General features: G+C 55.7%; 1 protein-coding gene across 2 annotated transcripts in view; it reads left to right on the plus strand.

Moving 5' to 3' along the window:
• Positions 1-27,146, plus strand: part of KLHL29 (kelch like family member 29) — a 189,971-nt gene that overhangs the window by 102,806 nt on the left and 60,019 nt on the right. For both annotated transcript variants that reach the window (XM_069097328.1, XM_069097329.1), the window contains one exon: positions 14,468-14,782. In XM_069097328.1, coding sequence (XP_068953429.1) covers positions 14,468-14,782 — 315 coding nt within the window. The remainder of the gene's footprint in view (positions 1-14,467; positions 14,783-27,146) is intronic.

The raw sequence follows: 27,146 nt of genomic DNA on the forward strand, positions 1-27,146 counted from the left end.
GGAAGGGGCAGCTGTCCAATGGCCTTAGCAGAGCAGCCCTCTCCTGGGTGCTTTCAGTAGCATTTGCCTTCCCAGTATTTTCCCCCTGGGTTTCATTCTTTCTGTCATAGTAGAAATGCTGTTGACTTTTTGGGTATCGATTTTGTATCTTGTCATTTTAGTGATGCTGTTACTTCCTTTTTTCTGATTCTCTTGGGTTTTCTAAGTAAGCAGGGTGGTCTTTTCCTCCTCTCCGACTGTGTTTATGATCTCTTCTCTTTCTTTTGTCTCCTTAGTACTGATAATGTATCTCCGACTAATCAAATAACAGCAGAGGAGGGGAGAGAGCCTTGTTTTAACCCCACTGCATAAATGGTGACTTGGGGCTTTAGACAGATCCTCTTTTGTCATTTAAGAAGCTCCTCTTCTGCCTCTGCCATATAAGTTTAGAGCCTAAGTGAGAGCCGGGCTTTGTCAAAGGCTTTTTCTGTATCTCGTGATGGAGTCATGTGGTATGTGTTTGGGACTGTTCTCGTTTTTAATGGGATTAATTCTGTTGACTGTTTCCCTAATGTTGAGCCATCCCTGTCTCCATGGTATAAACCTAGCTTGGTTGTTGTGAATAATGTTTGGATATGTTGTGTGGTGGGCTTGCCAGGCTTGTCTTTGGCATTTTTATTAGATGTTCACTTCTGGAGAGGCCCTGCCTCCGACGCAGACTGACTGTGTGACCCTGGCCACGTCACTGACTTCAGAACTCTCAGAGGTGAGAGGGAGAAGCACTGAAATAACCTAGTTTGTGCCAGGTGCTAAGCTGAGAACTTTATAAAGCACATTTGATGCTCACAACCACCCTTCCAGGCAGGGGCTGTTGTTAGCCCCATTTTACTGATGGGGAAACTAAGGCAGACAGTGGTTGGCCAGCCCAGTGTCTTCGGAGACACTGTAAGTTAGAGAAGGGGCTATCCTGCATTGGTGGGCATTCCCCTGTCTGGGACCTCCTGGGCCATCCCTCATCCTTTTGTCCCAGGAGGCTTTCTCTGAAGGAAGGAGACAGGACAAAGCCGCCCGGCATAGAGGCACGGAGGGTGTCGGGATGTGTGCCAGTCCCAGCCCACGGCCAGGGTAGGTGCTGCTACCCTGACCTCAGTGTAGTTAGGAGCCAGAGGACCCTGGAGGAGCTCGGCCCTGCCACATTAGAGCCAGTAAGCTACATAGCCTGGCATGGTACGCCCTCAAGCTTCCTGCTGTCTCCTTTCATGAGGGACACTACCTCCAGCTGAAGGTAGGCTGGTGTTTCTGGCATCCAGAGCCGGTGCTGGCTCTGAAGGAGCCAATACTCTGTGGGGCAGGACAAAGGGGAGTTCTGGCCAGACGGCCCCAGACGTGAGGACCAGCCTCTCCCGAAGCTTGCTCTCTAACCTGCAGACACAGGCTCCGTGGCCATGGCTACTCCAGCTCCAGCCTCCAGAGGAGCCAGGCCCCCTTCAGAAGAGGGGGGCCCTCACCAGGTGTCTTCTCCCAGCCTGTCTCCCCACCCCCACTCCAGGCCTGAGGACTCTGAAAGCAGGCCCTGTCAAGGATGAAGCCAGAGTCCCATCCACTACCCGGGGATTCCTTTTGCTTTTTCCTTAAAAGAAAATGAGTTTTAATCTTTTTATTATTTTTGGTTTAAAACGTTTGTCTTTGCTTTCCTCTCCCCACACACACACTCTTGCACACACATATGCATGCACAATTTAAAAAGAAACATTTGTCTTGTCGCAAAGAAAAGATCATTATAGAGGAAAGGAGTGCCTTCTGATGTTGAAAATTCAGTGCAAGGTCCTTGGCAGCTGGGCTGTGTGATAGGAGACTCCCTTCAGGCTTCAGACCCGGAGTGAGGGGCAGGGGCTGCGGGGGCAGCCCAAGTACTGCAGGGGCTTGGTGAATGGCCTGTCCTTTCTGTACACGGGCGTAGACACACGTGTGCATGGACATGTATGTGTGCGTTACAGGGGGGAGCCATGATCCCTGCTGGCCTCCTGAGGCCGATTCTTCAGCCTCAGGTCTCCATGAGCACCTTCTCCCCACCATGCACTGTGCAGGGTGAGGCTGGAGACATCCTGGCATCTGTGTGTGCCAGGGTGGTCACTGTGCAGACGGATGGCTATGTGGAATGAAGTTGGGGTGAATGAACACCAGGACCATACATCTTCGGGACTGGCAGGAAGGTGGGGCCCTCAACAGCAATGGAGAAGGTTGTACCACGGCAGCTTTAGAAGGAAGGGAAGTCCTGTCTGGGCCCTGCTGAACATGCAGGGACCTCCAGCCAAAGTGACCCAACAGGCAGCTGGAGATGAACTCCTGAGCCCCAAAAAGACCAGGACAAGGACTGTCTGAAGTTCCCCTGGCAAACAGCTCTGGCCTCCATTTTACCAGTGAGTGAGGAAGTGAGCCCCCAAGCACTCCAGGAACTAGGACCGGGCCTCTGTGGTTCCCTGGGATCTGTGCTCACTAGTGCCATGGCCTCAGGAGTCAGGAATGTGGAGGCCTGTCCTTGACTGTGCTGGCACAGAAGGCAGAGCCCCCCTCCCCTTGGCCTCCTTCAGAGTGCCTGGTTGTGCAGGCCAAGGACCAGACTTGCTCTCTAAAACCAGGAGCTCCTTATTTCCAGGATCCTGCAGAAAGGCTGGAGTCCTGTTTTCAGCAAACAGGAGAGGGGAGGTGCCTGTGACCCACCCACCCAGTGCAGGACACACAATTGCCATTTTCCCTTGGGGCAGCCATCTTTGTCCTTGGCTTGAAGGCATTACTCACATAGGAAAACCTTGGTCTCCTAATGAGATACAGAAAGAAGAGTTCCTTAGGGCCCTCGGGAGCTATTTCCCAGGGCAGAGCCCTTTGCGTTCCCCAGAGACAGCAGGGCTGGGAAGGCAAAGGCTCCTCCAGTCTTCCAGGGACGTTAGGATCTGATTCAGGGCTCGTCTGCCTGTATGAGCAGGGCTGGGAAGGCAGCGGCTCCTCCAGTCCGCCAGGGATGTTGGGATCTGACTCAGGCCTCGTCTGCCTGTATGAGCAGGGGTGGTGGCACTGAAGAGGGTTCTACCATGAGCTGTGCCTGATCCCTGAATGTGGGGCTCTGGATGCAGCAGCAGATGGGGGTTAACGCTTCCTCCAGCCAGCCCTGGCCCGGCCTCTGGGGCCTGAGCTCTCCTGGAAAGAGGCTCATCCTGGCAGCCTTTCTGGCTTGGGGCATATGCCCAAACCAGCTCAGCTGAAGTGGCACTGTGGGGAGTGTGAGAGCCACCCACTGGGATACCCAGTGACAGGTATGCCTACCTCCAGGGCCCCAGGAAGGTAGCAATGGCCTGGTCTTCCCTGCCTCAGCAGCTACCATGGACAGGCTGGCTAGATCTAGCACTCTTGTTCCCCAGAGGGGGCTGCTGTCTGTGGGAGCCTGCGTTCCCTCCCGCTGTCCCCCACAGACCCCAGGACTCGGTGGTTCAGCCTGGCATCCTCTGAAATGCCATCACTGCTGGTCGGGGGGATGTTCCAGGATGCCTTCTCCAGTGTCAGTCCCTGGGAGCCCCCCAAAGGACCAAGAACTGCTTAGGAGGTTGTAGGCATGATGCCAGCCAGCACCATGGGGCCAGTGTCTGAGGGCCAGCACTGCTAAAGTCTGTCTTGTAGGGGCGGCCAGGTAGCACAGCGAGTAAGAGCACCGGCCCCAGTGTCGGGATGACCTGGGATCAAATCTGGGCCCAGACACTCAGCACCCACCCAGAAACACCTGGCCGTGTAACCTTGAGCAAGTTACTTAACCCTGTTTGCTTAAAAAAATAAATAGATAAATAAAGTCTGTCTTGTGCCCACCTCACCCCTACAGGAGACTGGCTGTCAGCCCTTGTGGACAGGAACCACTCAGTGTGTTTCTCGGTACAGGGGACAGGGGCCTTCATCATTCTGAACAGAGTTCTTGGGATCCCATCTTTCTGCTGGGGCCCCAGGATGACAGAAGGTGGAAGCAGGCTCATTGTCGCTTATGGAGAAGGAAAGGAGGGTCCACTCAGCTGGAAACCCCAGAATATTAGGGCTTGCAAACAGCCTCTCTCAGCTGGAATGGTTTGGCCTTTAGGAAGCCCAGCTGAGGGAAGGAGCAGGCTCCTTGGCACTCCCGGCCCCATTAAGGACAAGCTAGCCAGGTGGAAGCTGACAGCACAGTCGTTCTCTAAGGACAACAGGATGGTAGCAGACTGGGCCCGTGGCCCCTTGGGCAGCAGCAGCGAGCTAAGCCTCTGCCTGGCTGTCCTTGGTCCCTGCCTCTTCTGACCCTCCTTCCCCTCAGGAGGAGCAGGAGGTGGCAGGGCAGACTTTCCAGATATTTCCCTCCCAGCAGTGCTTTTGAGAAAGCTTGACACCCTTAGAAGCCTGATTTCATCAGATGTCTACTTGTGTGAGGATCTGGGCCCGCCTCGTGTGCATGGGCAGAGAGGCAGGTGAGGCCATGAGCAGAAGCCTCACGATCCTCAGAGCCCGTGTGCCCTTATAGCCCAGGGTCTTTCTGGACATGATCTCCACTGGGCCCTGCAGGGTGAGCTGGCCACTGGGGTCTCTGCCTACTCAGAGAGTCTCAGTGCCCTGCTGCCATCCTGGTGCCCACACTGAGAGAGGTGGAGATAAGCTGTGAAGGTCCATCCCAGATCCAAGTAACCCCAAACACCCAGTCTGCCTTTGCCTGCTGGGATCCCAGTTGTAGAGCTGAGGAATGCCATGGCCCACTCGGGATAACTGAGTGAGGAAGGCCCAGACAGAGGCCACGATACTCCCAGGTCAGGGGACGCTTCTTCGTCCCCCCAACCATGCTACCTTCCCTTGTAGCCACCTCTCTTCTTTCCTGCCAAGGATCCTGTAGAGGATGTCAGCTCTTTCCTCCATACTCTGGGAGACCTGGAGACCAGCTTTTCTCTCTGCTCCAGTGAGAAGCCGTTCAGGGTGTTGGGAGCCTCAGGGAACAGAATGGCTCTACTGTGGCCTTCCACTCAGGCTCTGAAGTCACGTTTGAGAGGCTGGGGTGTCCTCAGCACTGAGGGAGGAAGAGGACGGAGGCCACAATGTGACCAGGGAAGGACCAGGGGTATCTTCCAAAGGGCCAGCCTGGCTTCCAGGAGAACAGAAAGACTGACTTGACTTCCCCTTCATTTTAGGGTCAGCTCGGGGAACCACTGGCACTCAGCAAAGCACTGCTTCTTGTGAAAACATGGGCTGCCCAAGAGTGCACATCTGAAGGGGCCAGGGTCAAAACCGAGTCAACCCCCCGTTCAGTCATTTCAGTGCTGCCCAGCTCTGCCTGACCCTGTCTGGGGTTTTCTTGGCAAAGATACTGGACTGGTTTGCCATTCCCTTCTCCAGCTCATCTTACAGATAAGGAAACTGAGGCAAACAGGATTCCTTTAGAAGGCTTGCCCAGGGTCACAAAGATAGGAGGTGTCTGAGGAGGCCAGATTTGAGCTCAGGTCTCCCTGATTCCTGGCCGAGTACTCTCCACTGCAGCACCTGGCTGCCCCAGGTTATCTTTGGGGGCCTGGGCTTGGTCCCTCGCTGTCATCAGTGATCAGATGAAGGTTCATCATATCTGCCAATGGCCCAAAGCTGGGCATCCTTAATGGCGACGAGGATCCCGGAGATCTTGACATGCCAAGCATTCGGCTGAATCTGATCTAATGAAAAAGATGGGAAGGGCACAAGCTCCTGCTTCCTGCCAGACACCTCACCACATAATCTCGCTTCACCCTCACAGCGTGGAAGGGAGCCCTTACCATCATCCCCATTCTATGGTTGAGGAGACTGAGGGAGCAGAGGCTGGGTTTGAATTCGGGTCTTCCTGCTGGCCGCCTCAAGAATAGCTGCGTGTGTTGTGCTCAGTCACTCAGGGTGACCTCCTGTCCCCCACTGTCTTCCAGCCTTTCCACACTCATGCTCATTGCTTTCATGACACTCTCTATCCATCTCATCCTTGGCTTCCAACCTTTCCCAACATCAGGGTCTTTTCCAATGAGCCCCCTCTTCTCATCATGTGGCCAAGTTATTTAAGCTGCTTCAGTATTTGACCTTCCAGTGAATAGACTGGATTAATGTCTTTAAGTGTTGACTGATTAGATCTCCTGGCTGTCCAAAGGACCCTCAAACTCTTCTCCAGCAACACAATTCTGTGGCGCTCAGCTTTCCTTATTGTCCAACTCTCACCACATACGTTGCCACTGGAAAAACCATCTCTTTGACTATGTGGGCCTTTGTCAGAAGTAATAAGATGGGATTCAATAGGCATAAATTGCCCTTGCAGGTAGAGAATGGGAGAGAAATGATTATGTGGCTATTTATTGGGGGGTGGAGGGAGCCAGAGGTCTGAGTGGACCTCAAGCCCAACAGAGATAGAAGTCAGTCCAAGAAGCTAATGTGCTTCTTCGGCCATATGTAGAAAGGTGGGCCTTCCGGGGATATGGAGATGAGATATATACACCCCATCAGACCACACAGAATTGCTGAATTCCATTCTGGGCACTACACATTAGGAAGGCCATTGATAAACTGGAGAGCCTCCAAAGGAGGCCAACAGGACGGAGAAGGGTCCGTGCCATGTAAGGTCCCTGGGGACACTGTCCTGCTGCAGAGGGATCGCCAGTCTTGTCATGCTCGGCCCCCTCCTTGGCAGAACCAAGCAGCAGAAGGAAGGTGCACATAGGGCAGCCAGGCTGGGTGGCATGTAGACCTCGGTCTCAACACCGAAAGGCATCCCAGAGTGGAAGGGGCTGCCCATGAGGGCTGGGCTCCCCCTCCTCAGGGGTCTAAAGGCAGTGGCTAGACAGTCACTGGCCAGGGATGCCAAAGGTGAGGATATTCTTGGTCTGGTTCTGCCAAAGCTCTTTCCAATTCTGTGGTTCTGGGCTGATATCAGCCCTGGCATTCAAGGTGGGATGGGAGGAAGAACCCGCTTCGTCGCGGTCAGATGCTTCTCAGAGTGCCGACACTGTCAGCAGCCAGCCCTTGAGATCTGTGCCTGCTTTCAGCCTTGGTGGCTGGGGAGGGGTTTCCTTGAGAATATTTCAATGCTCCCTCCAGTCCCTCCAAGGTATATGCCTATTGAATCTTGGTTATATTAGAAACGCTTTTTACCCATAGATGATTTTCTGTAAGTAAACAGGCCTGCTGCCCTGGACCGTGCTCTCAGCTGTCCCTAGTCAGTCTTCCTGCTGCTCTGAGGGCTCTGCCCATGCCACCGATGCCAGACAGACGACCCATCCCATCCATGTACTTCTAGCCTGACAGCAGGCTGGGGCCGTTATTTTGAGGAAAGCTGAGGTCTTCTCTGGTGGAAGTAAATTAACCCCGCACCTTCCTTAAAGAACAAATCTTGTAATTTTGTTGGCAAATCAAAACACTCCCCCATTCTTGGCTAGTAAATTCTACAGACCTTGAGCACACACTCACAGAAACGGGAATGCCTAGCAGAGGTCACGCCGTTCTCACCCTCCTTGCTGGAAACTTGGCGAACATCCCAGAAGGGCTTTTCTGACTGAGGCTGGGTGGGGCTGTAGCATCTGCTCTGGCCACTCCTGAGCACAAGGGTCTTCCAGAGCCTTCCCAACAGCCCCGTCCCTCGGACAGGTCTGAGAATGGGAGTCTGGGCAAGGCCCTTGCAGGCCCCCACAGGCCTCCCTGTGTCTCCCTGGGGAGGAGCCCAGCATAGCTCCTCACCTGCGTGTAATCCTGTTTGGGCTAGGCCAATAGTGACTGTGCTGACCACAGAGGGATCCCCGGGCCCGGGCTGGTTTTGACAAAACTCCCTTCTCTGCCTCTGGAATGTGAACTGGCCTCAAAGCAAGGCTGTCCTGCGCTTTCTTTGACAGCCAGAACTGAGCTCAGAGCAGGATGTGTGGGCCTAGGGGCTGCGGTGCTCAGCATGTGTGCAGTTGTGGGTCCCTTTATAGAGGGTAGAGTGGGAAACAGCCAGCCTAAGGACCATGCCCCCCCACACACCCCCAACCTGGCTCAACTCTGAGAGTGGCCACCCACTGTACAACTTGGCTAACCTGGCCCAGTCCAGCTCTGTCCTACCACCCAGCTCTGCCCAGCTCAGCCCAGCTCTGTCCTACCCTCCCAGCTCTGCCCAGCCCAGCCCAGCCCAGCCCAGCTCTGTCCTACCTACCCAGCTATGCCCAGCCCAGCCCAACTCTGTCCTACCTACCCAGCTATGCTCTGCCCAGCCCAGCCCTGTCCTTTCGAGGTCAGTCAGTCCCTGTCTTCCTAGCTGGCCAGCTCTCCAATCAAGGCCCCAAGTGACAGGTGGGAAGTTTTAAATCAGCGGCTAAGTCCCATCACTAAGCCTGGCTTCATGAAGGCTTCTCTCCTCTTGGGCCAGGCCATGTGTGGCAGGCACATAGCTAGCAGGACAGCGGCTGCCGGGCTCTAGGTGGCCGTGGGAACAGAAGATTAGCCTCCTCTCCAGAGGGCTCGAGTGGTCAGATGCGGCAAACACCTGCTCTTCTGGCCCCTCGTCCCAGAAGCTGAGGAAGCCGCGCCTCCACCTAATGGCCCCCATTTCTCCTGAAAGCCAAGGTTGGCAAGTGATAAGCCTTTGATAAATGTAGCGGGGCTTGGCAGGCCTGCCTTGGGAACACACAGCTGCCCACCTCGTGTGCCCTGAGGCCTCCAGCCTGACAGCCCAGAATGACTCCACTTGGCCCTGGGGACATTGGGGCTGCCTGATGTCCTTGTCTGTGCCAGAGACAGGGGTGGTCTGAGCTGGGGGCAGAGAAGCCAACTCTGCTGGGCCTCAGTTTCCTCATCTGTAAAATAAGAGAACAGGAAGAGATGACCACTAAGGCCTCTTCTGGGTCCTCTGGCCCCTGACTCATCTCTCTGGGTCCAAGGTCCCCATGCTAGGATCCCACTGCTTTAAAATGGAGAGGAAGTTTGAGACTGAGGAAGAACCCTCATCCCTGGGAGGCACACCATGCCCTCACAGGAGGTCCCCAGCAACAAGGAGAGCCGTGCCCATGTGATCCATAGAGGGCCCAAAGGGGAGGGTCGGCACTGGCCCAACCAAGGCTAGCAGGTTCCTTGGTCCAGCTCCCTGTGCACAGGACCTAGGTGGGTTGCCCTCTGAACAACCAGGATGGCTTATGTCCCAGAGAAGGGCCCTGCCAGCCCACTAGAACAAGGACTAAGTGCCAGCATCCTTCCCCTCGGGCCACCTCCTTTCTCCAAGCTGGCTAGTGGATGGAGGTAGAGCCATTGAGAGGCCAGGGAGGTCCCATTGCTGTATTTGGCACCACAGACTTGTCCTGGCATGGCCAGGGGCCTCCTTGATGGGTGCTGTGCATAGCCAAAGGCATGCAGGGGAGTCCTAGGCAGAAGGCCAGGCCCCAGTGCACCCCTCCCCTCAGAGCACACACCTACTGCCCCAATCAGGCCTCACTCAGCTCACGTTAGGGGAGCCCCTGGCAAGCTGCATCACCTGAAGAGGAGGCGACCAGGATGGTCCCAGGCAGGGACAGGGGACAGTGTCTTCCTCAGCAACACCTGCACTGCTAAGCCGTGGCAGGGGCTGTGACTGCGCCGTGGGACAGGGCCAGATCTTCAAGAGACATGCTGGCTGGGGAGGCAATGAAGAGGCCCCTGGGGAGGGAGGAGATGGGGCCTAGAAACCCGGGCTCACTGCCCCAAGGAATGTGGGGGTGCGGGGGAATATAAGGAGGGAAATGAGACATATTAAAGACTAGCTTGAAAAGGTCGAGGGCCCCCACTGCACCTGGGCCTTCCTGATCTCTGTCTGGCCACTGGCCCCAGATGGCTCTGGAGGAGAAGGTGAGGCTGGTGACCTTGCACAGCCGGTCTCACTTAAATGCAATTCACTTGCATGCCATGGCATTGCCTCCCAGACGCCTTCGAGAAGGAAGGGCAAACCACAGGGAGTGTTGAGGCTGAGGGGCTCTGGGTCAGGAGGAGCTACAGGGCCCTCTTCCAGGCTGCGTGGAGACCCACAGGGAGGCAAATCTGCCATATCAGAGACACAGAAGAGGCAGCAAAGAGAGGAGCTGGAACTCCCCGGGGCCTCAGCCACCCCTCCCCAGGATGTGATCCAACCTCCACATCCCTGAAACCAGGGCAGGAGGCCTTGTGTCTGCTCAGGGCTGTGGTGGCCCCTTTGCTGGCTGCCCCTGGACTGGGGAACAAAGCCCAGAAAACGATGAGCCCTCAGTACAGGGACTGCGAGGGCACCCCAGGGCAGGCCTGCATGAGCATCCGTTGGTCATCTGCAAGAGCCCCTCTGGGCCTGACCTGCAGCCCCATTTCTGTGATCTCAGCCCAGGTTTCAGTTGTGCCTGACTCTTCCTGACCCCACTTTGGGTTTTCTTAGCAGAGATGCTGGGGTGGTTTGCCATTTCCTTCTCCAGCTCATTTTACAGAAGAGGAAACTGAGGCAAGCAGGCTTAAATGACTTGCCCAGGGTCACACAGCTAGGAAGTGCCTGAAGCTGAATTTGAACTCAGGTCTTCCTAACTCCAGGCTCAGCGCTGCATCACCTGGCAGCCCTCTCTAACCTGTAGGATGGGGTAGCTAGAAAGCCTAGCTGCCCAGGAACAAGGCTCTGCACACAACAGGCTCTCTTAACTCAGCTGAGTTAGACTGAGAATGTACATGAAGACAGATGTGTCTGGTAGGGCCTCCCGGCCTTCTCATCTGTCTGTGCTTCTGCCTGATTTCTGTTCCCCAAAGTGGGTCTGAGTGTGAGCGCCTTGGCAGTTGAGTGTCCAGCTTCTCCTGCCCCCTTGTCCTAGGGCTGAGATCAGTCACCCAACGTGGGCAGCCCCTTCCGAGGCCCAGATCACCATTGGCCGTCTCAGGGGACCCATCCTCTGCCAGAGCCTCAATGCTGGCCAGCTAGACTTTGTTAGGGAATGGGTTCCCTCAGTGTCCTCTTTTACACCATTCCCAGTGACTGGGCTGCAATCCGCTCATGCCCATTGGGCATCGTGCTATGCCCTCTGGGTGAAAGGCATGTTGCCTCCTCAGAGATGGCGACATTGCGCCCTAATTTGTGGCAGCACAGAATCTCCGGGAGCCACAGCACTCACCAAAAGGGACAGCACTTGGATTCCCCCAGAGCTGCCTGGGAGCAGGACAGGCTTCCCCAAGGGACCCAGTCCATCCGTCCCTACCCCTCCCCCCTTCTCCTGCCTTTCCTCATCTTGATCTTCCTCCCCTCCTTGCTGTCCCCTCCCATGCCACCCTCTGGGCCCTCCAGTTTGTCCCTATTTCACAAATTGACTGGAGATAAATGTAAAGTTCAAAACTGGTTCAAAAACACAACTTCACAAGGACAATGTAGGGGCGGTGTGGCTAGACAGCAGCTTCTCTGAAAATTATCAGGGGCCTATAGTGACCCACAAGCTCAGTGTGAGTGTGACCAGCAGCTAAGATCCTAGGCTGCCTTCGAGGAAGTCACACTTTCAGGACTACAAGCCCAGAAGCCGGCTGTCCCTAGCTCTGGTCAGAGCACCCCTGGAGTGCCAGGGCCAGGCAGTGAGGACGCGGAACAAGAACCCAGGGAGGCCAGCCAGCATGGGGAAGGGGCTGGAAGCCGTTCTCCACCAGGAGCCATTAAGGGAACTGGTCTGTTCATCTTGGAGAAGAGGACTCCAATGATTCCTGTAGGGGGAGCTGTCCAGTGCAGGAGTGCTGAGCCTTGTCTTGGCCTCAGGGGCAGCACCAGCCACCTCCAGCTGAATGTCTGAAGAGCGCCCTGACAGCAAGAGCTGCCCCAGGAGAGGCCCAAGCTGCCCTGCAGAATGACCCAGGCTGACCTGCAGGGCACCCTGGGTTGGCCTGAGGAGCAGACCAGTTCCCTCTCCCTGCCCCCACTGGAGGGCTCAGGCAAAGCCGGACACTCTTCACCACCTTGCCAGTGAGATTGTACATACAAGGGGAATCTTTGGTGGGGCATGGGCAGGATTAGATGGATATTCTTTCCTGCTCAGAAACTATGGGATTCTGAGATCCTAAATCAGGGATGGTTCAGCCCTCTGGCTTTGGGAGAGGTGGTGCTGTGAGATCTTTCCTGGCTGTGCTTCCAGACTGGAAGCTGCCCCCCGCCTTGGCACTTTTGAGGGCTGAATGAGTCATTCTCACTCCCAGAAGTCATATCTTGTGCATGTAAAACCCAAAAGGAAATGGAATTTTTTTCCATCAATCTCCACATAATGTGCCTGTTTCCAAGTGGAATTCTCCCAGAAGACGGGGTGAGCCTTTAGCAGAATACAAAAGCAAGGGCAGTTGGGGGGCCCTGGGGACTCTTCTAGGGACCTCCAGCTTTTCCCTGCCCCCAACCCCAGAACTGTCCCAGGGATGCTGTCAGGCTGCAAACCAGAGTCCCCAGAGAAGCAGATTTGACAGAAGGACCATAGAAATGGACCCAGGACACAAGAAGGCTGGCTACCTGGTGAGGAGGTGGCCACCTGACCACTAGATAAGGGCCTAGCACCTCAGGAGTGAGGCCCCCCAGGGCTTCAGGGTCTAGCCCTCTCCTCCCAGGCAGCTTTCCATGGGAGGACCCATGCTATCAGAAGAAGAACAGGCCTGGGCTTGGAATCAAGAGAACAATGTTTTGGGTCCCAGCTCTGCCCAGCACATAGTAGGTGCTATGCAAATGATTATTTCCATTCCTCCCCCCAGCTAGTCCTTTACATCCCCAAGCCTCAGTTTCCTCATCTGTCAAGCAATAATCATTGTACTCCTCCCTCCCCCCCCCCCATGGGCTCATGAGAAAAGTCAACCTGAGGGGGGTCTGGACAGGCCAGCTGAGCTGCCGAGAAGGAGGGGCTTCCTGGGGAGCTGGGCCCAGCACTCAGGCTGTCAGGATTCCCACTCCCCCACCATGGCCTGCCTCTTCTTCCTGGCATGCATGACCCTCGGGGTTCCTCTCCCCCATGTCCTGTTAGATGGTACTCTACAGACAGGCCAGAGCATCTTGCCATCCATGGTTCCCAGATAAGAGTTGCAAGAAGACTGTCCACCTTCCTGCCCCCTCTGAACCTCTCCACCTTGTCAGTGCCCTTCCTAATATGCAATGCCCAGGACTGAGCCAGACACTGCAAGAGATCTGTGCCCTGGGGCGCCCCCAGCTGCCTTGTGGCTGTTGGTCTGGGAGCTGGAGGACAGAGCGCTCCCATTGTGGTCTGAGATACAGACGATCCCTAGTTCTCTTGAGCCCCATGATGTAGAAGAAAGGGGATGAGAGGCATTGAGTGTCTGCTGGCGTCTGTACACAGTCAGAGGGCAGTGAATTATGGAGTCTGGCTCTGGCCTGGGACAAATGGGCATTGTGCAGCTGGTGCCTGGTGCCAGTGCTCTGGGGCTGGCAGATGCTTCAGCCACAACACCCCCTGTACAGCTGTGCCCACTGCAGCCTCAGGGTGGTGGCGGGGATGCCCGTGTGTCACCTGTTGTATGCATGGTTGGGCTTGTTGGGGCAGGTGTGGGCCAGCTCCAGAGGAAGGACTCTGCCAGGGTCCCAGGGAGAGGGCTAATGTCCCCAAGGGAGGACCAAAGTCTCCTAGGCTCCCTGCTCTTGTCATTTCCCTGGTCCTTGCCCCAGCCCTGGGAGGCTTGTGCTCCAAGGCTGATCTGGTCTGACCGAGGGTCTCGGGGCAGCTTCTGACTCTGAGCCCATTGGCCTAACTACTGCTCCACACTGAACCACAACAGGCTAAGCCCACAGAACATGGTTCAGTGCTTCACTGATGGATACCTACTGTGTACCAAGCACTGGGTCTACAAAGACCCCTGCTCTCAGGGGGACACCTTTACCTAGAAGTAAACACAGAGCTGACCCCAAGTGATCTCAGCCTGGTTACTGAGAGAATCAGAAAAGAGGCTTCCTGGGGTGGGGCATCTTGAGCCAGAGAGAGGAGGGAGTAAAGGGACGCAGCTCTTAGACAAAGGTGCAGAAGTGGGAGATGGGTCAGTGTGCAGGCCGGATGATGGGCCAACAGAACTGATCCCACAGAGATCTAGAGACACTCTGTTTTCTCTCAGGCCTCCATAGCACCCAAGAACAGTTTGTTAGCCAATTGTGAGTGACTGGAAAAGGGATTCTATTAATGCTGAGCAATATTTGTCGGTTCTCCCCACCAGACCACCCTGGTACCACCCACCAAAGCCTTCAGATTTTAGGTATGGAGGCAGTGTTGAAGGAGTCCCAGGCTCCACCTCCCCAGACAGCTTGTGCCTCAGTTTCCCCACCTGTAACGTGGTTTCCAGGGCTGTGAGAGAGCACCATATGGGCTTAGGGATGCCCAAGATCTCCTGGGGTCTTTTGAGTGCAGTGGGGGAGGGGGGCTCCTCTCAGGAACATCACTGAACACCATGACCCTGCCTGGTCCCTGAACAAAGGAGTACTATGGGGAGCAGTCCTCTAAAGACTCTTTTCTCTGTTCTCCATCTCCAGGTAAGCCCTCGGTGGTCCCGTGCACACCAGCTGCCCGGCCCCGAGATGTCCCGGCATCACAGTCGATTCGAACGAGAGTACCGCGCCCCCGGCTGGGACCGCCGTGAATGGAGTGCTAATGGCACGCATGGGAGTCTGACCAGCTGTAGTGCTGCGGCCGCTGGTGCCATCAGTGCCCGGCCTGGCCTCCTGCCTCTGCCCATCGTGCCCTCCAGGCTCCCCACACCGGCTGCCCCTGGGGCTCCCTGCACCACGGGCACCAGCGACACCATCACCAGCCTCGTGGTCAGCTCCTCCTCTGGAGCCTCCAGCAAGGTAGGAAGGCTCTCCTGGCCAGGGAGCACACAGGGGCTGCTAGGGTAGTGACAGGATGGTGGGGCACAACACCGACAAATGGAGGTACCCTGAGATTGGTTAGGGGTTCCGCGGCTGTTGGGGATTGCATCTTCCAGAGACCCACAGGGTCCACTCCTACAGAGAGACAAGTGCTCAAACCGCAGGGTACCAGTTTGGGAAAACCTTTGGAGGCGGTCTGCCCAGTGCGGAGACTTCTCCAGGGGGCTCACTGCCACATGAGGCACCTCTTGTCATTGTAGGGTAACTGAAGCAACCTCTCAGGGGCCCCCAGGCAGTCACCCAATCACCCTTCACTAAGTGCCAGATGCTGCTAAGTCCTGAAGATACAAAAAGCAGTGGAAGACCCTGCCCTTGAGGAGCTTCCCATCAAGTGCGGGAGACCATAAGCAAACAAATATGGACAGACAAGCCCTAGACAGCATAAATAGAAGATAATTAACAGGGGGGGCACTAGAAGAGGAGAGGCTAGGGAGGCTTCCTGGAGGAGGGGGGACTTTAGCTGGGACTTGAAGGAAGCCAGGAAGTCCAGGAGGCAGAGAGGAGGAGGGAGAGTGCTCCAGGCACAGGCACAGCCAGAGAGAATGCCCAGAGCTGAGAGACAGATGAAGAGTCCTGTGCGTGGGACAGCCAGAGGCCGGGGGCCCTGGATGTGAAGTGGAAGGAGAACAGAAAGGCAGGAGGGGTCAGGTTGGGAAGTGCTTTGAAGGCCACACAGGGCCTTTTGTATTGGATCCTGGAGGGGAAAAGCACAGGGGTGACGCAGTCAGACCGTGCTTTAGGAAAAGCCCTGCAGCAGTAAAATAGAGGATGGACTGGAATGGGGAGAACCTGAGGCAGGCACAGCCCTCAACCACTCTGGCAATAGTCCAGGTCTGAGGTGAGGAGGGTCAGGTCAGAGAAGAGAAAGGGGCGTCCCCAAGAGATGCTGCTGAGGTGGTCACCAGCCTTGGCAACAGCGTGGACATGGGGGTGAGATGGGGGCAGGAGTTCAGGACGACTCCTCGGGTGAGAGCCTGGCAGGTCAGGGAATAAGCATTATATAGTGCCAGGCCCTGTGCACTTTACAAATATTCTTTCATTTGATCATCACAACAACCTCAAGGGGTAGGTGCATTATTATCCCCACTTTACAGTTGAGGAAAATGAAACAAGCAGAGGTTAAGTGACTTATCCAGGGTCACACAGCTAAGGGAGTATCTGAGGCTGCATTTGAACTCAGGTCATCTAGACTCCAGAGCCAGGGTGCCACCTACCTGTGTCACTGAGAGGAGAGTACTGCCCTCCACAGTTATGGGGAAGCTTGGAGGGAGGAGAGTGTGGGGGGAAAGAGAGACTCCATTTTGGACATGTTGAGTTTGGGATGTCTAGTGGACATCTCTTTCAAGATGTCTGAAAGGCAGTTGGAAAAGGAGAGGTTGGCGGTCAGCAGAGATGGTAAGGCAGATCTGAGAATCATCATCAGAGAGATGGGAATGAGATCCGAGGAGCTGATGGGATCCCCAAGGGAAGTGGCTTAGAGGGAGAAAAGGAGCAGACTCAGGACAGAGCCAGAAGGACACCTCCAGTCAGAGAGCACTGGAGACAGATCCAGAGGGAGGAGGAGAACCAGGGAGGGGTGTCCCAAAAACCAGAGAGGAGAGAGAATCGAGGAGCAGAGTGACCAAGCAAAAAGGCCACTAAGAGATCGCTGGTCACTTTGGGGAAAGTGATGATGGGGGAAAGATGAAAGCTAGAGTGCAAGGGGTTAAGAAGAGAGTGGGAGGAGGGAGGGGAGGATCCTAGTGTAGACAACCTTTTTGACAACTTTAGCTACAGAAAGCAGAAGAGACATTGGAAGATAGTAGTAAGGGAAGGGTCAAGGGAGGGTTTTTTTTTCCAGATGCAGGAGACCTGGGTTTATCTGTAGCGGGGTGGGGTTGGGGGGCAGCAAGGGAGAAGTCAGTAGAGAGGGAGAGACTGAAGATAAATGAGGGCGGGGGTGGCAGGGGGGAAGACCTGCTGGAAAAGGTGGGATGACAGGGGATGACAGAGGGTGCAACCTGATGGAGGAGATGGGATGGCAGGGGATCTCTTGTGCAGGCAGAGGGGTCAGCCTTGGTCAGGGATTAAGCCATCTCATCATGGGAAACAGGGGTGAAGGAGGAGACAGGGGCCCAAGGCTCCTTAGCAGTAGGAGATGAGGAAGCGGAGAGAAAAGGGGGTCCCCACCCCCACTGGTCATCCTGATGGTCTTTTGGACCATCCATGCTGGACCTCACAGAAAACATGCCATACTGGGAGTCAGAGTTTCAGGGGGACCAGGTGGAGGCTTGGGGAACCTGGCTCCAAGGCAAGCTGGGGGCCCCTTGTGACCTCAGAAGAGGAGGAGGAAGCCCCAGCCCCAGCACAGAGGCTCAGACAGGTCCCTCAGCCCCACCTCCGGGGCTTTCCTTGGGCCCTCCTGAGGCTGGGCATCTGGCTCAGCTGAGCTCCCACAGAGTAGTGACAAGGCTGAGGTCAGTCAGGGATGAAGAACCGGGGTGCAGCCTCAAACGTAGGGCAGCCCCATTTCTCTGCTTTCCTTGGAAGGGGCCCTCCAAACCATGTGACTCTTCCTCCCCATGTCCCAGGGGCCTCTGGGACCTCCATTCAGTGCTGGCTAGATGGAGTCAGGAATCCCCAGCAGCCCCAGACACAGCAGCCCATCTGGGGAGGAGCAGCCGCATCCCCTGTTCCCACAGAGAGCTTCCGGAGAGTTTGGGCTGGGATTTGGCCACAGGAGGATGGGTGCGTAAGATGGGCTTCCCAGCAGGCCTTCTGCTTCCCACGGTGGGACCACCCTGGGTCCCACAGAGCACCAGCTGGGGTCAGGACACCACTGGCCTCCATGGGTCAGGTTCAGCCCCACAGGGCTCTCCCAAACCTTCCTCCAGTGTCCTCTGAGCAGTGCTGGACCCAGAATTGGCGAGGATGGGTGTGGGAGGGTCAGATGACTGGTGACACTCCAGGAAGGCCAGGGAGTCCAATGCTCCAGAAGAGGCAACAGAATTCCCACTGTGCACCCACAAGGGGAATGTGGAGCTGGGTCAGCACCGCTCTGGCCTGGGGCAATGGGCAGTTCTGGCCAGAGTGAGGCCACAGCAGAGAGAGCCTCGCAGATGGGAGGGTGGGGAGGGAGTGCTGGGACAGGGCCGTGTGGCCCAAGGTGGCTCACTGAGGCAGGGAGGGTGCTCCTGGCTCCCCAGACACCCCCGGCTCAGGAATCCCACTGTCTAGGGGCTGGCCTCTCGTCAGCCTCCATGGGGGGCCCAGGCTGGGAGAGCACCCTTTCTCCAGCAGCAGCCCTCAAGGTGCTCAGGTACTTTCCTGCTCGCTTCTCTGATGGACACTGTTCTCTGCCACCACCTGGGCGCTCCTCGTTTGCCCATCTTCATCTTTTCTCCGAGCATTAGCTGCGTCTGACTCAGACGCCCTGGGGACCTGGGCTGCCCACCCAGGAGCTGGTGCTTCATCTCCAAACAACAAGCCGACAGAGAGACATCATGAACGGCCAGCATGCTACCAACATCTGGCCCTGGAGGGGAGGGCCCTCTGTGGGGTTGGCAGAGGGTCTGGCCAGCGTCCATGCAGATGGGAATTCAGCAGCAGCACAGAACAGAAGTCAGTGCCAATGCTGGGCCCTGGAGTCTGGGGGTCTTCACTTAGAGCCCAGCAGGCACATCATTGAGTGATGCCAGCCCCCATCCCATGGAGACAGAACGTCCCTGGGCATCTGGCCCCCTGCAGTGTGCCCTCCACCACCACCTCTGGGCCCAGCAAAGTGGAGATGAAATCCTGCAGGGGGGGACTTTGGGGGCTTACATAGGATTGCTGGCACCGCGGTTCTCAAGAAGCCTCTTTCAGTAACAAAGGCCTAGCCAGTGACCGCTGGCCACTGGCCAGAGCCACCCCCACCCACCCAACAGAAACATTTCCCTGCACAGAACACTCCCACTATACCAGGACCGGTGAGGAGGGCTGGCATCTGCCAGGAGAAGACCAACAGGATCTTTTATGTGTGTGATTTCTGAGTCAGCCCTGCTGCAGAAGGAGAAAAATTAATCTGTAACCTGGGTGGGGACAACTCTGCCAATGCTCGCAGCCCTGAGAGGGCCTCCTGGCTCTGAGGCTGGCGTTCTCACCACGCCCTTTACCGTGCCCATTTTTAGGATCAGGACACTGAGGCTCCTGAAAGTGAAGGGAGGTTTGGGAATGCTGTGAGGGGCCCAGGCTGGATGATATTCTCCGGGCAGAGCTGGAACAAATGGCCTCAGAAGCGCCTTCAGTGGTGAGCCTCCAGGCCATGGGGATATGGCAGGACAGGCACCCCTCTGGGGCTGCTCAGGAACCTCCAGGATACTGTACCTTCAGAGAGGAGCTGGTCAAACGCTCCCACAAATATGTGGCCCATCCGCAGGAAGAGTGACATGCCTAGGGAAAGCCATGAAAGGGACACACTCAACGATGTCCTTGCAGGGCCGCCTGCTTCTCTTACTGCCCTAGCACCGCACCCTGCTGGCATTGTGTGGACACAGCATTGGGGGGCTTCCCCTGGTGGGGGCTTTGGCTCCGTCTCGCCTGCCTCTTCCCCATCCGCTCTCTTTACCCTCTGGGCTGCCTGGCAGTGCAGGCTTGAGCTCCTTAGGAAGGGCCAGGGCCTCCCCACCAGAATCAGAAAGGAAAGGAGCCTCTGTTGTGAGAAGCATTTCATCTCTGGGTCCTGGCTGCCCTGGCACACTTCTCTCCAGACGGAGAGCCCAGTCTACTCCGCACCCTCGCACATCAAGGCTGCTTTTGGTCAGCAGTGTCCTCCCCGGAGCAGGGTTTGCCCCAAATCTCTGAGCACCTCAGGCTTACAGAGACCTCTTATTGAATGTGTGATGGCCAAGCTGTGCACCTTCCCCTCATGCAGAGGACTTCTCTGCCAAGGCCCAGGTGCTTTGGGGGATCCTGCCTCTGGAGTGTAGGAGAGGCTGAGAACAAATCTGAACACCTCACTCTGAGCCCTGCCCACCATCATGCCAGGCTAGCTCTTAGCTAAGGGCCATGAACAGCAGGCCCCAGTCACAAAGGAGCCCCAGGTCTCGCCTTTCCTAGAGCTCTCCTCGCCTCTCCCACCCATATACCCAAGCATCACACATGCACACCTTGTGCACCCTTCAATCCAACACACTGCACATTGGTGACATATTTGCCATGTGCCATGTAACAAGTTAGGCTCTGGGGACCCAGAGAGAAAAGTGAAACCATCAAGGGGCTTACATTCTAATAAGGGGAGACACAATATGGCCACAGACAAATCAACGTGAGATTGTTTGAGAGGACAGAGTATTCACAATGAGAGAGATGTGGGAAGGTTTCCTGGAGGAGCCAATACCAGGGCTGAGCCTTGAATGAGACTGAGAATTCCAAGAGGCAGAGATGATGGTGATGATGATGATGGTGATGGTGGTGATGATGGTGAACTGGTGATGATGGTGATGGTGGTGGTGAAGATGATGGTGATGATGGTGATGATGGTGATGGTGATGATGATGGTGATGATGGTGAGGAGGATGATGGTGGTGAAGATGGTGACAAACAATAGCTAACATTTACATAGTACTTATGTGCTAGACACTGTGCTAAGCACTTTACAGATTATCTCATTTGATCTTCTCAAAAACCCTGGGGCGGGGGGGGGTACAATTATTATCCCCATTATAAAGATGAAGAAACTGAAGCAAGTGGGTTCAATGACTCACCCAGGGTCACACAGTTAATAAGTATCTGAAGCCAAATTTGAACTCAGATATCCCTGACTTGGGGCTCAGGGCTCTATCCACTGAGTCACCTAGAGATGAGGAGTAAGTAGAGTCCAGGTATGAATGGCAATGGCAAGTCATGGTGGCTGCAGACATAGATGGGACTGTTTAGTAGAAGATCAAGGACAGGAGGCTGGAATGGGCAGTCCGGGACTGGGATCCCCTTAGAGAGATGCACTGGCAGCTCTGGGGAGGGGAGACATGGAGGAGAAGGCTGAGGGGAAGAAATGACACCGGGCCACATAGCCACTTGGACGCAAGGCTGGGCTGGAACCCGAGTCTCCTGGGTCCTTGTCTGGCATGTGCATGGCCTCGTTGGGAAGAACGCAGGGGGAGCAGGCAGGCTTAGGAGCTCAGGGCTCACATGGGGAGAAGGGGCTGCCCCTGGATTCTGGTAGCCCTTTGAGGAGGCAATAGAGAGACCATGAGGGGCAGGCAGCCTGGGCTGGATCCATTATTGGGGAGAGGATGGGCCCCTGTCCTTCTTGGGGTCGAGTGAGGTCAAAAGGCATTTAGGAGGCAAGTGGGCATCCTTCTTCACCTCTTCATCCAGAGCTTTTCTGCCCCTGAGGCAGCTTGTGGGCAGCCCTGTGCCCCACCCCCTGCCTCCACAGTGGGGAAGTGGGGCCAGGTTCAGCTCCCAACTCCACCCTTAACTAGTTCTGCAACCTTGGGAAAATTCCCTCCCTCTCTTGGCCTCAGTTTCCTCCTCTGTGAAAAGAGGAGATGGCCTCTGTCCAGTTCCCAGGCCCCCTTCTCACCTCCCCCTCCTTTGTGAATGGAAATCTCTACACATAGCCTTTCCAGAAGTTTTTTTTTTTTTTTACCAAGGGGGAGGTCGGATCCTGCTCTCCCCCAGAGTGGGGGTATCTGATCATGGTGTTGGGCTTGTGAGTGTGTGTGTGCTCATGTAGGTGTGTGCGTATGTGTATCTGCATGTATATTGTGTATAGTGCATTTGGCCTGGAATACAGTAGGTGCTTAATAAATGTTTATCAGTTGTGTGTGGGTATGGATGTGTAAGTGTGTGCACCGTGTGAGTGCTGTGTGTGTGAGTTGTATGGAAGTGCCTGGCACATAGTAGGCGCTTAATAAATGTTTATCAATTGATTATGAATGTGTATTGTGTGTCTGTGAGTGGGTAACCATGTATGTTTGTGTGTGTATTGTGTGCATGTGTGTTATGTGGTGTGTGTGGTACACTGTATTGTGTACACACATATTGTGTGTATACAGTATGAGTATGTGTGTACATGTGTATGTATGTGTGAATGTGTGTTGTGTGTGTGTGTTTGGGGAGGGGGAACCCAGCAGCGGTGGACTGAGAGTGACCCAGGGGGAAGGAACCTTGCCCCTCTTGTGGGGCATCTGTCTGGGCAACCCTCTACAAGAGAGACTGCTCTCAGGGAGTGTCCAGGCCAGTATGTGTATGTATATGTGTGTGAGTGTGTATATGTGTGTTGAATGTGTGTATGTTTGTGAGTGTGTATATGTGTGTGAGTGTGTGTGTATGTATGTGTGTGTGAGAGTGTGTACAGGGGGCAGGGAGCCTGATAAAGGCATAAGGAACCCCCACTCAGGACAACGGGCCCCTCCACAAGGGTCCTGCTCTGTTGTATCTGGAGAAATCTAGACCTCAGCTTCCCCATCTGGCAAATGGACCCATCCATGGAGGGGGGGGAGGGGAGTTGAGAGAATGGGAAGAGCTAGCAGTGGGGGAAAGCAGGAGGACCCCAGCCCAGCCCTGCCTTGCTGGAGCGGCTCTGCTCCTTGGAACTCCAGAGGCCTCTGGGGGCTGGACTGGGCTTGGGGCAAAGTCCCACTTGGGAGCCCTGGTGAGCCACAGGCTTCCCAGGAATGTGCAAACACCGCAGACTGGCAGGTCACCATCTGGCTCTGGGCTTCTCCGTGCCTGGGGAGGGGGGAGCAGCAAGGAAGGGCCACATCTGGAACTCATCCGGCTTTGCCTGGAGAGGCTTGGCAGGCCAGGCTCCAGACTTCCTGTGGGAAGGCAGGCCAGTGACCTGACCCTGCCCGGAGGAGCCCCGGGACTCTCCCATGTGCTAGGAGCGTTCCCTGCCCCCATCCAGCCGCACTGGCCTCCTCCCATCTCTGCGCCTTTGCCCTGACCATGCCCCCGGCCCAGAGCACCCTCCATCCTTCCCTTTGCCTCAGAGTGCCCTCTTCCTTTAAAGATACAGCTTTCCTGACCCCCTCCTTAGTTGCTCAAGCCGCCCTCCCTATGCCGCCTGAGGTCTAAGTGCCTTCTTTATAGATCTAATTTTTCACTCTACCTTCTGTGTAGACATCTTTGCTCTGCCCCTGGTGCGGCTCTCCTTAGGATAAAACCTTGTAAGCAGAGCTTGTTTTCTCTTCTACTGTCCCGGCACACAGTAGGGGCTTGATAAACACTCGCCGATTACTGATTGGTCGATAGCTCCCTGGCCTGTACCTGAAGCCTTTGGGGCGCCCTCAGACCGCGGACTGTGGCTGCCCTGGCCGCCCAGGCCCCTCCCTGCTCCTTCCTCTCCCACATCCCTGAGCCGTGGTGGGATGGCGTGGGGGCACCGTGAGTCCTTGAGCACGTCCTTCCTGCTTCTGGGCGCTCTCCTCGATTCCTGCAGGGCGGCATCTCCTCTCTTCCATCCTGAATGCATTTACATACCAAATGGGTTTTAATTTCATATTTTTTTCTGAAGGTCACGGTGTTCATTTATCATCATTATTTATGACCAAAGCACAAGCGATTTTAATTATTTTCGCGTTGTTCACATGCGGCAGAATCTCTTCTGCTCATAAGAGTAAGACGGTTTTTAATTGCCCGAAGACTGTGGATTGCTCCCGCCTTGCTTCATCAATTAAAGCCATTGCCTTGGCCCGCCGAGATGGAGGGTCTCGGGTTCAAGCCGAGAGAGATTGCAGGGGACTTATAACGGGGCTGTTAGATCAGGCTGGGGGAGGGGTGTGAACATTGGGGGTGTCCATCGAGTCCAAGGTATCAGAGCTACTCTAAGCTGAAAGGGACTGAATAAGGACCATTCAGCCTTGGCTGAATACCGCCAAGAATGGGGAGCTCACTACCTCCCATAATGGGGTGTAGCCCACTCCACTCCCGGGCAGTGTTAGTTGGTAGGAATTTCCCCTGGAGCCAAATGACTATTAATGTCTGACATTTGCCATCTCTCCTTCCGGAGGGACGCATCTAACAGCTCCTCGAGATGCAATGCTGCCTTCTCTCTCCGATGTCCTTGAGCCAGGGGGTGGCTATGCGTGTCTTCCGAGGTCACAGGAGTCTCAGAGCCCCCTCCTGCTCTCAGTCAGTGGTCCTAGTTACCAGTGGCTCCAGCAAGAAGAGGGCATGGCGAGCTAGCCTCATTTCTATAGAGATAAATCCAGGAGATGCCTTAGATACAGGTTACCTGGTGTTCAAGGGTCTAGGCCGGTGATGGCAGGCCACTTGAGATGGTCCAGCCTGTTTCCATGAGTTGTCACGGCTGGCTTGGGAGCACCTGGAAGGGAGGTTCCAGTGGAGAGCCGCCACAGGCTCCATGCTTTCACAGTTCCACAAGTGTATGATGAAGGACGTTCGGATAGACAAGAGCTGTTCTGAGCAGGCTGTGGTCACGGTCGCACGGCTGGTGCCATCTTGGGCCGCGTCTCTCCCACGCCACGGGAGGAGAGTCGCTGCTCACCGGTCCTCACACGGAGGACCCTGTCCAGTCCTGGGGGCCACTTTGAGAAGGACACAGTTAGGCTGGAGAGGGTCCAGAGGAAGATGACGAGGATAAGGAAGGACCCAGAGTCCAGGCCATGCACGGGTTTCCAGAAGGAGCTGGAGAAGAGACTCAGGGGGACCAGACAGTTGTGGACAAATACCTAAAACATGTCTCATAGAGGAGAGATTAGCCTTGTGCCCCCAGCCTCTGCCATGGGGGGGCGGGGTAAGGCCCAGGAGGCAGATGTGGGCTTGATGGTAGGAAACAGGAGTGAGAACAGGGAAGGGTGCCTCAGGAAGAGGAGAGGGATGCCTCCCTTCGACTGGAGCTTTTCAGGTGAAGGCTGCATGAACAGATGTCCAGTGTGTTAGGGAGTTTGGCCTCAGTGGGCTCTGAGGTCCTCCCCAGCTCTCAAATTGCATGGTTCCCCATCTCTGGGACCACCAAAGGGCCCATCTATAAGGTAGAAAGAGAGACTCTAGGATTGGGAGCTATCCACTTCTCTGAGTGTACAGAGAGGAAAACTGAGGTGGAGGGCCCCACTTGCCCACAGCCTTGCAGGGGCAGAAAGACAGGCAGAATTCAGTCCCAGGCCCCTGGCCTGCCCTGGCCCAAGCTCCAGCCTCCCACTGGCCTCATGCTGGAGGTGGGACATATCTGGCCCTCTGCAGAGGTCACTCACATGGGCAGACATGTGGGGCCCACCCCCTCCCCCGCCTCCTCTGGCCCTTCCTGTCATCACCACTATTTCCTCAAATGTCGAAAGCTCTTCCCAAGGCCACTCAAGCTGCTGTTTTTCATCCCCAGAAATATTCTGGGCATACAGCGTGTGTTTTCCCATTCCACATTCTTTGTGCTGGGTTTGTCACAAACCTGGGCCCAGGAATGGGGCCTGGCAGCATCTGAGAGCTCAAAGGGTAAACACTGATCCTTTGAAAACTCACTCGGCTGATGAGAAAACCGGCCCAGCCCTGGAGTCCTCGAGACCTCCCCAGCCTGGCCCTGAAGTGAGTACCCTGGGCTGACCGGATTCTGGAGAACTCCATCACTGCCTCCGCCTGGCCTCCTCAGTACAGGAAGCCCAGGGCCCCCAGACCAGGCAGCCAGGCATCCTGCTGCCCCAAGGCTTGGGGCCCCTAAGGGGGCCGCAGGAGGGGCAAGGGGCTACCTGGCTTGTATGACTTCATTTGGATCTGAACAGCAGCCCAGATCTGCTCTGAGGATCCTGAAGTTCATTGTGGGACCCTCCTCAAAGCCCATATGAGTGAGGGGGACTGCATCTGAAAATCAGCCCAACATTCTCATTGAGCCCCTGCTGCCTTAAGGGCTGGGGAGGCAGCAGCATGGGAGGAGGGACCTTCCCCTTGACCTGTGGACATTCGAGGTGCAAAGAAGCTTTTCAGGGTTCTTTAGCATAGCCAAAGGCCTATGACACCCAGGAGACAAGGCCTGTATGCCAAGCACTGCCCAGAGATAGAGATACAAAAAGAAAAGACATTTCCTGCCCTCAGAAAGTTACACAATAACAAGAAAGGCAGGGGCTGGGCAGACAAGTGCCCAGAAGGTGTCAGAAGAGTCAAGCCGAGAGAGAACGAAGCCCTGCCAGCCCAGACAGAGCTCAGCCATGGCAGGGAGGGAGCTGAGCTCACGGAGGCTGTCAGCTCCAGCACCCATGAAGCCCAGGCCCTCTTCTCCCAGCTTCTCCTCAGCCTCCCCCCACTCCTGTGGTCAGTTAGGCTGGCACCTGCATCCTCTGAGTTCATTCCCTTCCCCTTCCTTGTCTTCAAGGCCCCTCATCTGGTCCACTCTGACGCTCCACCTGAGGGCCCTCAGTGGCCCCATCACAGCCCCTGGAGAGAGATCTCTGTGTGAGGGAGAGCTCCAGGAGAGGAACCCCCATGGAGGAGATAGCTTTGGACATGGGGTCATCTTGAGAGGATTCTTTGGGGGAGAATGAGAGCGGTCCCCTGGAAGGTGAACATCCCCACAAATCCCCCAAGGAAGAAGCAGGTGTGCCCTCTCTGGGGAAGGCTAGCCACAGCTGTGGTTTTGCCTCTGGACACTGGTTCTCTGGGCAAGGCTCCTATGACTTCAGATTACTTGGGGGCAGCATTCGGCCAAGCCAAGGGGAGCAGGGCAGGCTTTGGTCAGTTGAGTTGCTGGAGGTCCTTGTTCTTGGTAGTGAGGTGCCCCAAGGACACTGGGTGAGCCTGTCTGTGACTCCCCTTGCCCACCCCGGACTGGACAGCAGAGAAGTTTAGATGTGGGACCTGTGTTTCCCAGGGAGAGGCTGGAGAACCCAGGAGTGAAGCAAACAGGTGGGGAGCCCCCAAATTGGAGGTCTCTCCAGAGGCCCAGGGCTGCTGCCCAGAGAGGGTTGGGAGCCCAGACAGAGCCACAGGCACATGGCCCATCGCCTTCTTGTTGTGCCAGGACACTAAGAGCAAAGACAGAAAAGCAGGAAACTCTGGGGTTCATCTTTCATGATGCCCTCTCAGGGGCCATGGTTCTCATCCTGACCTCGTAGTGTGACCTTAAGCAGTCTCTTGTCAGCCTGATGGGAAGGGACCTTATTGGCTGCACTGCACGCCATGGGCTGACTGAGAGGACCCAGAGATCCCGCATCGGGGAGAGCTGCCCCCAGTCAGGCCAGCCACGGTCTTGTTGGCGCTGGCACTGCGGATGGGCGGCCTCACAGAAGCTGCCTAGCAAAGAACTTTGTTTATTCATCACTTTTTCAATCACTTTCACTCCCAAAATAGAGGCTGGTTTTCTTTTTAAATT

Source organism: Petaurus breviceps, unplaced genomic scaffold (genome assembly GCF_028583685.1).
Source record: "Petaurus breviceps papuanus isolate PSGF00001 unplaced genomic scaffold, PetGlider_PUasm1.0 356, whole genome shotgun sequence".
Classification (NCBI taxonomy): Eukaryota; Metazoa; Chordata; class Mammalia; order Diprotodontia; family Petauridae; genus Petaurus; species Petaurus breviceps.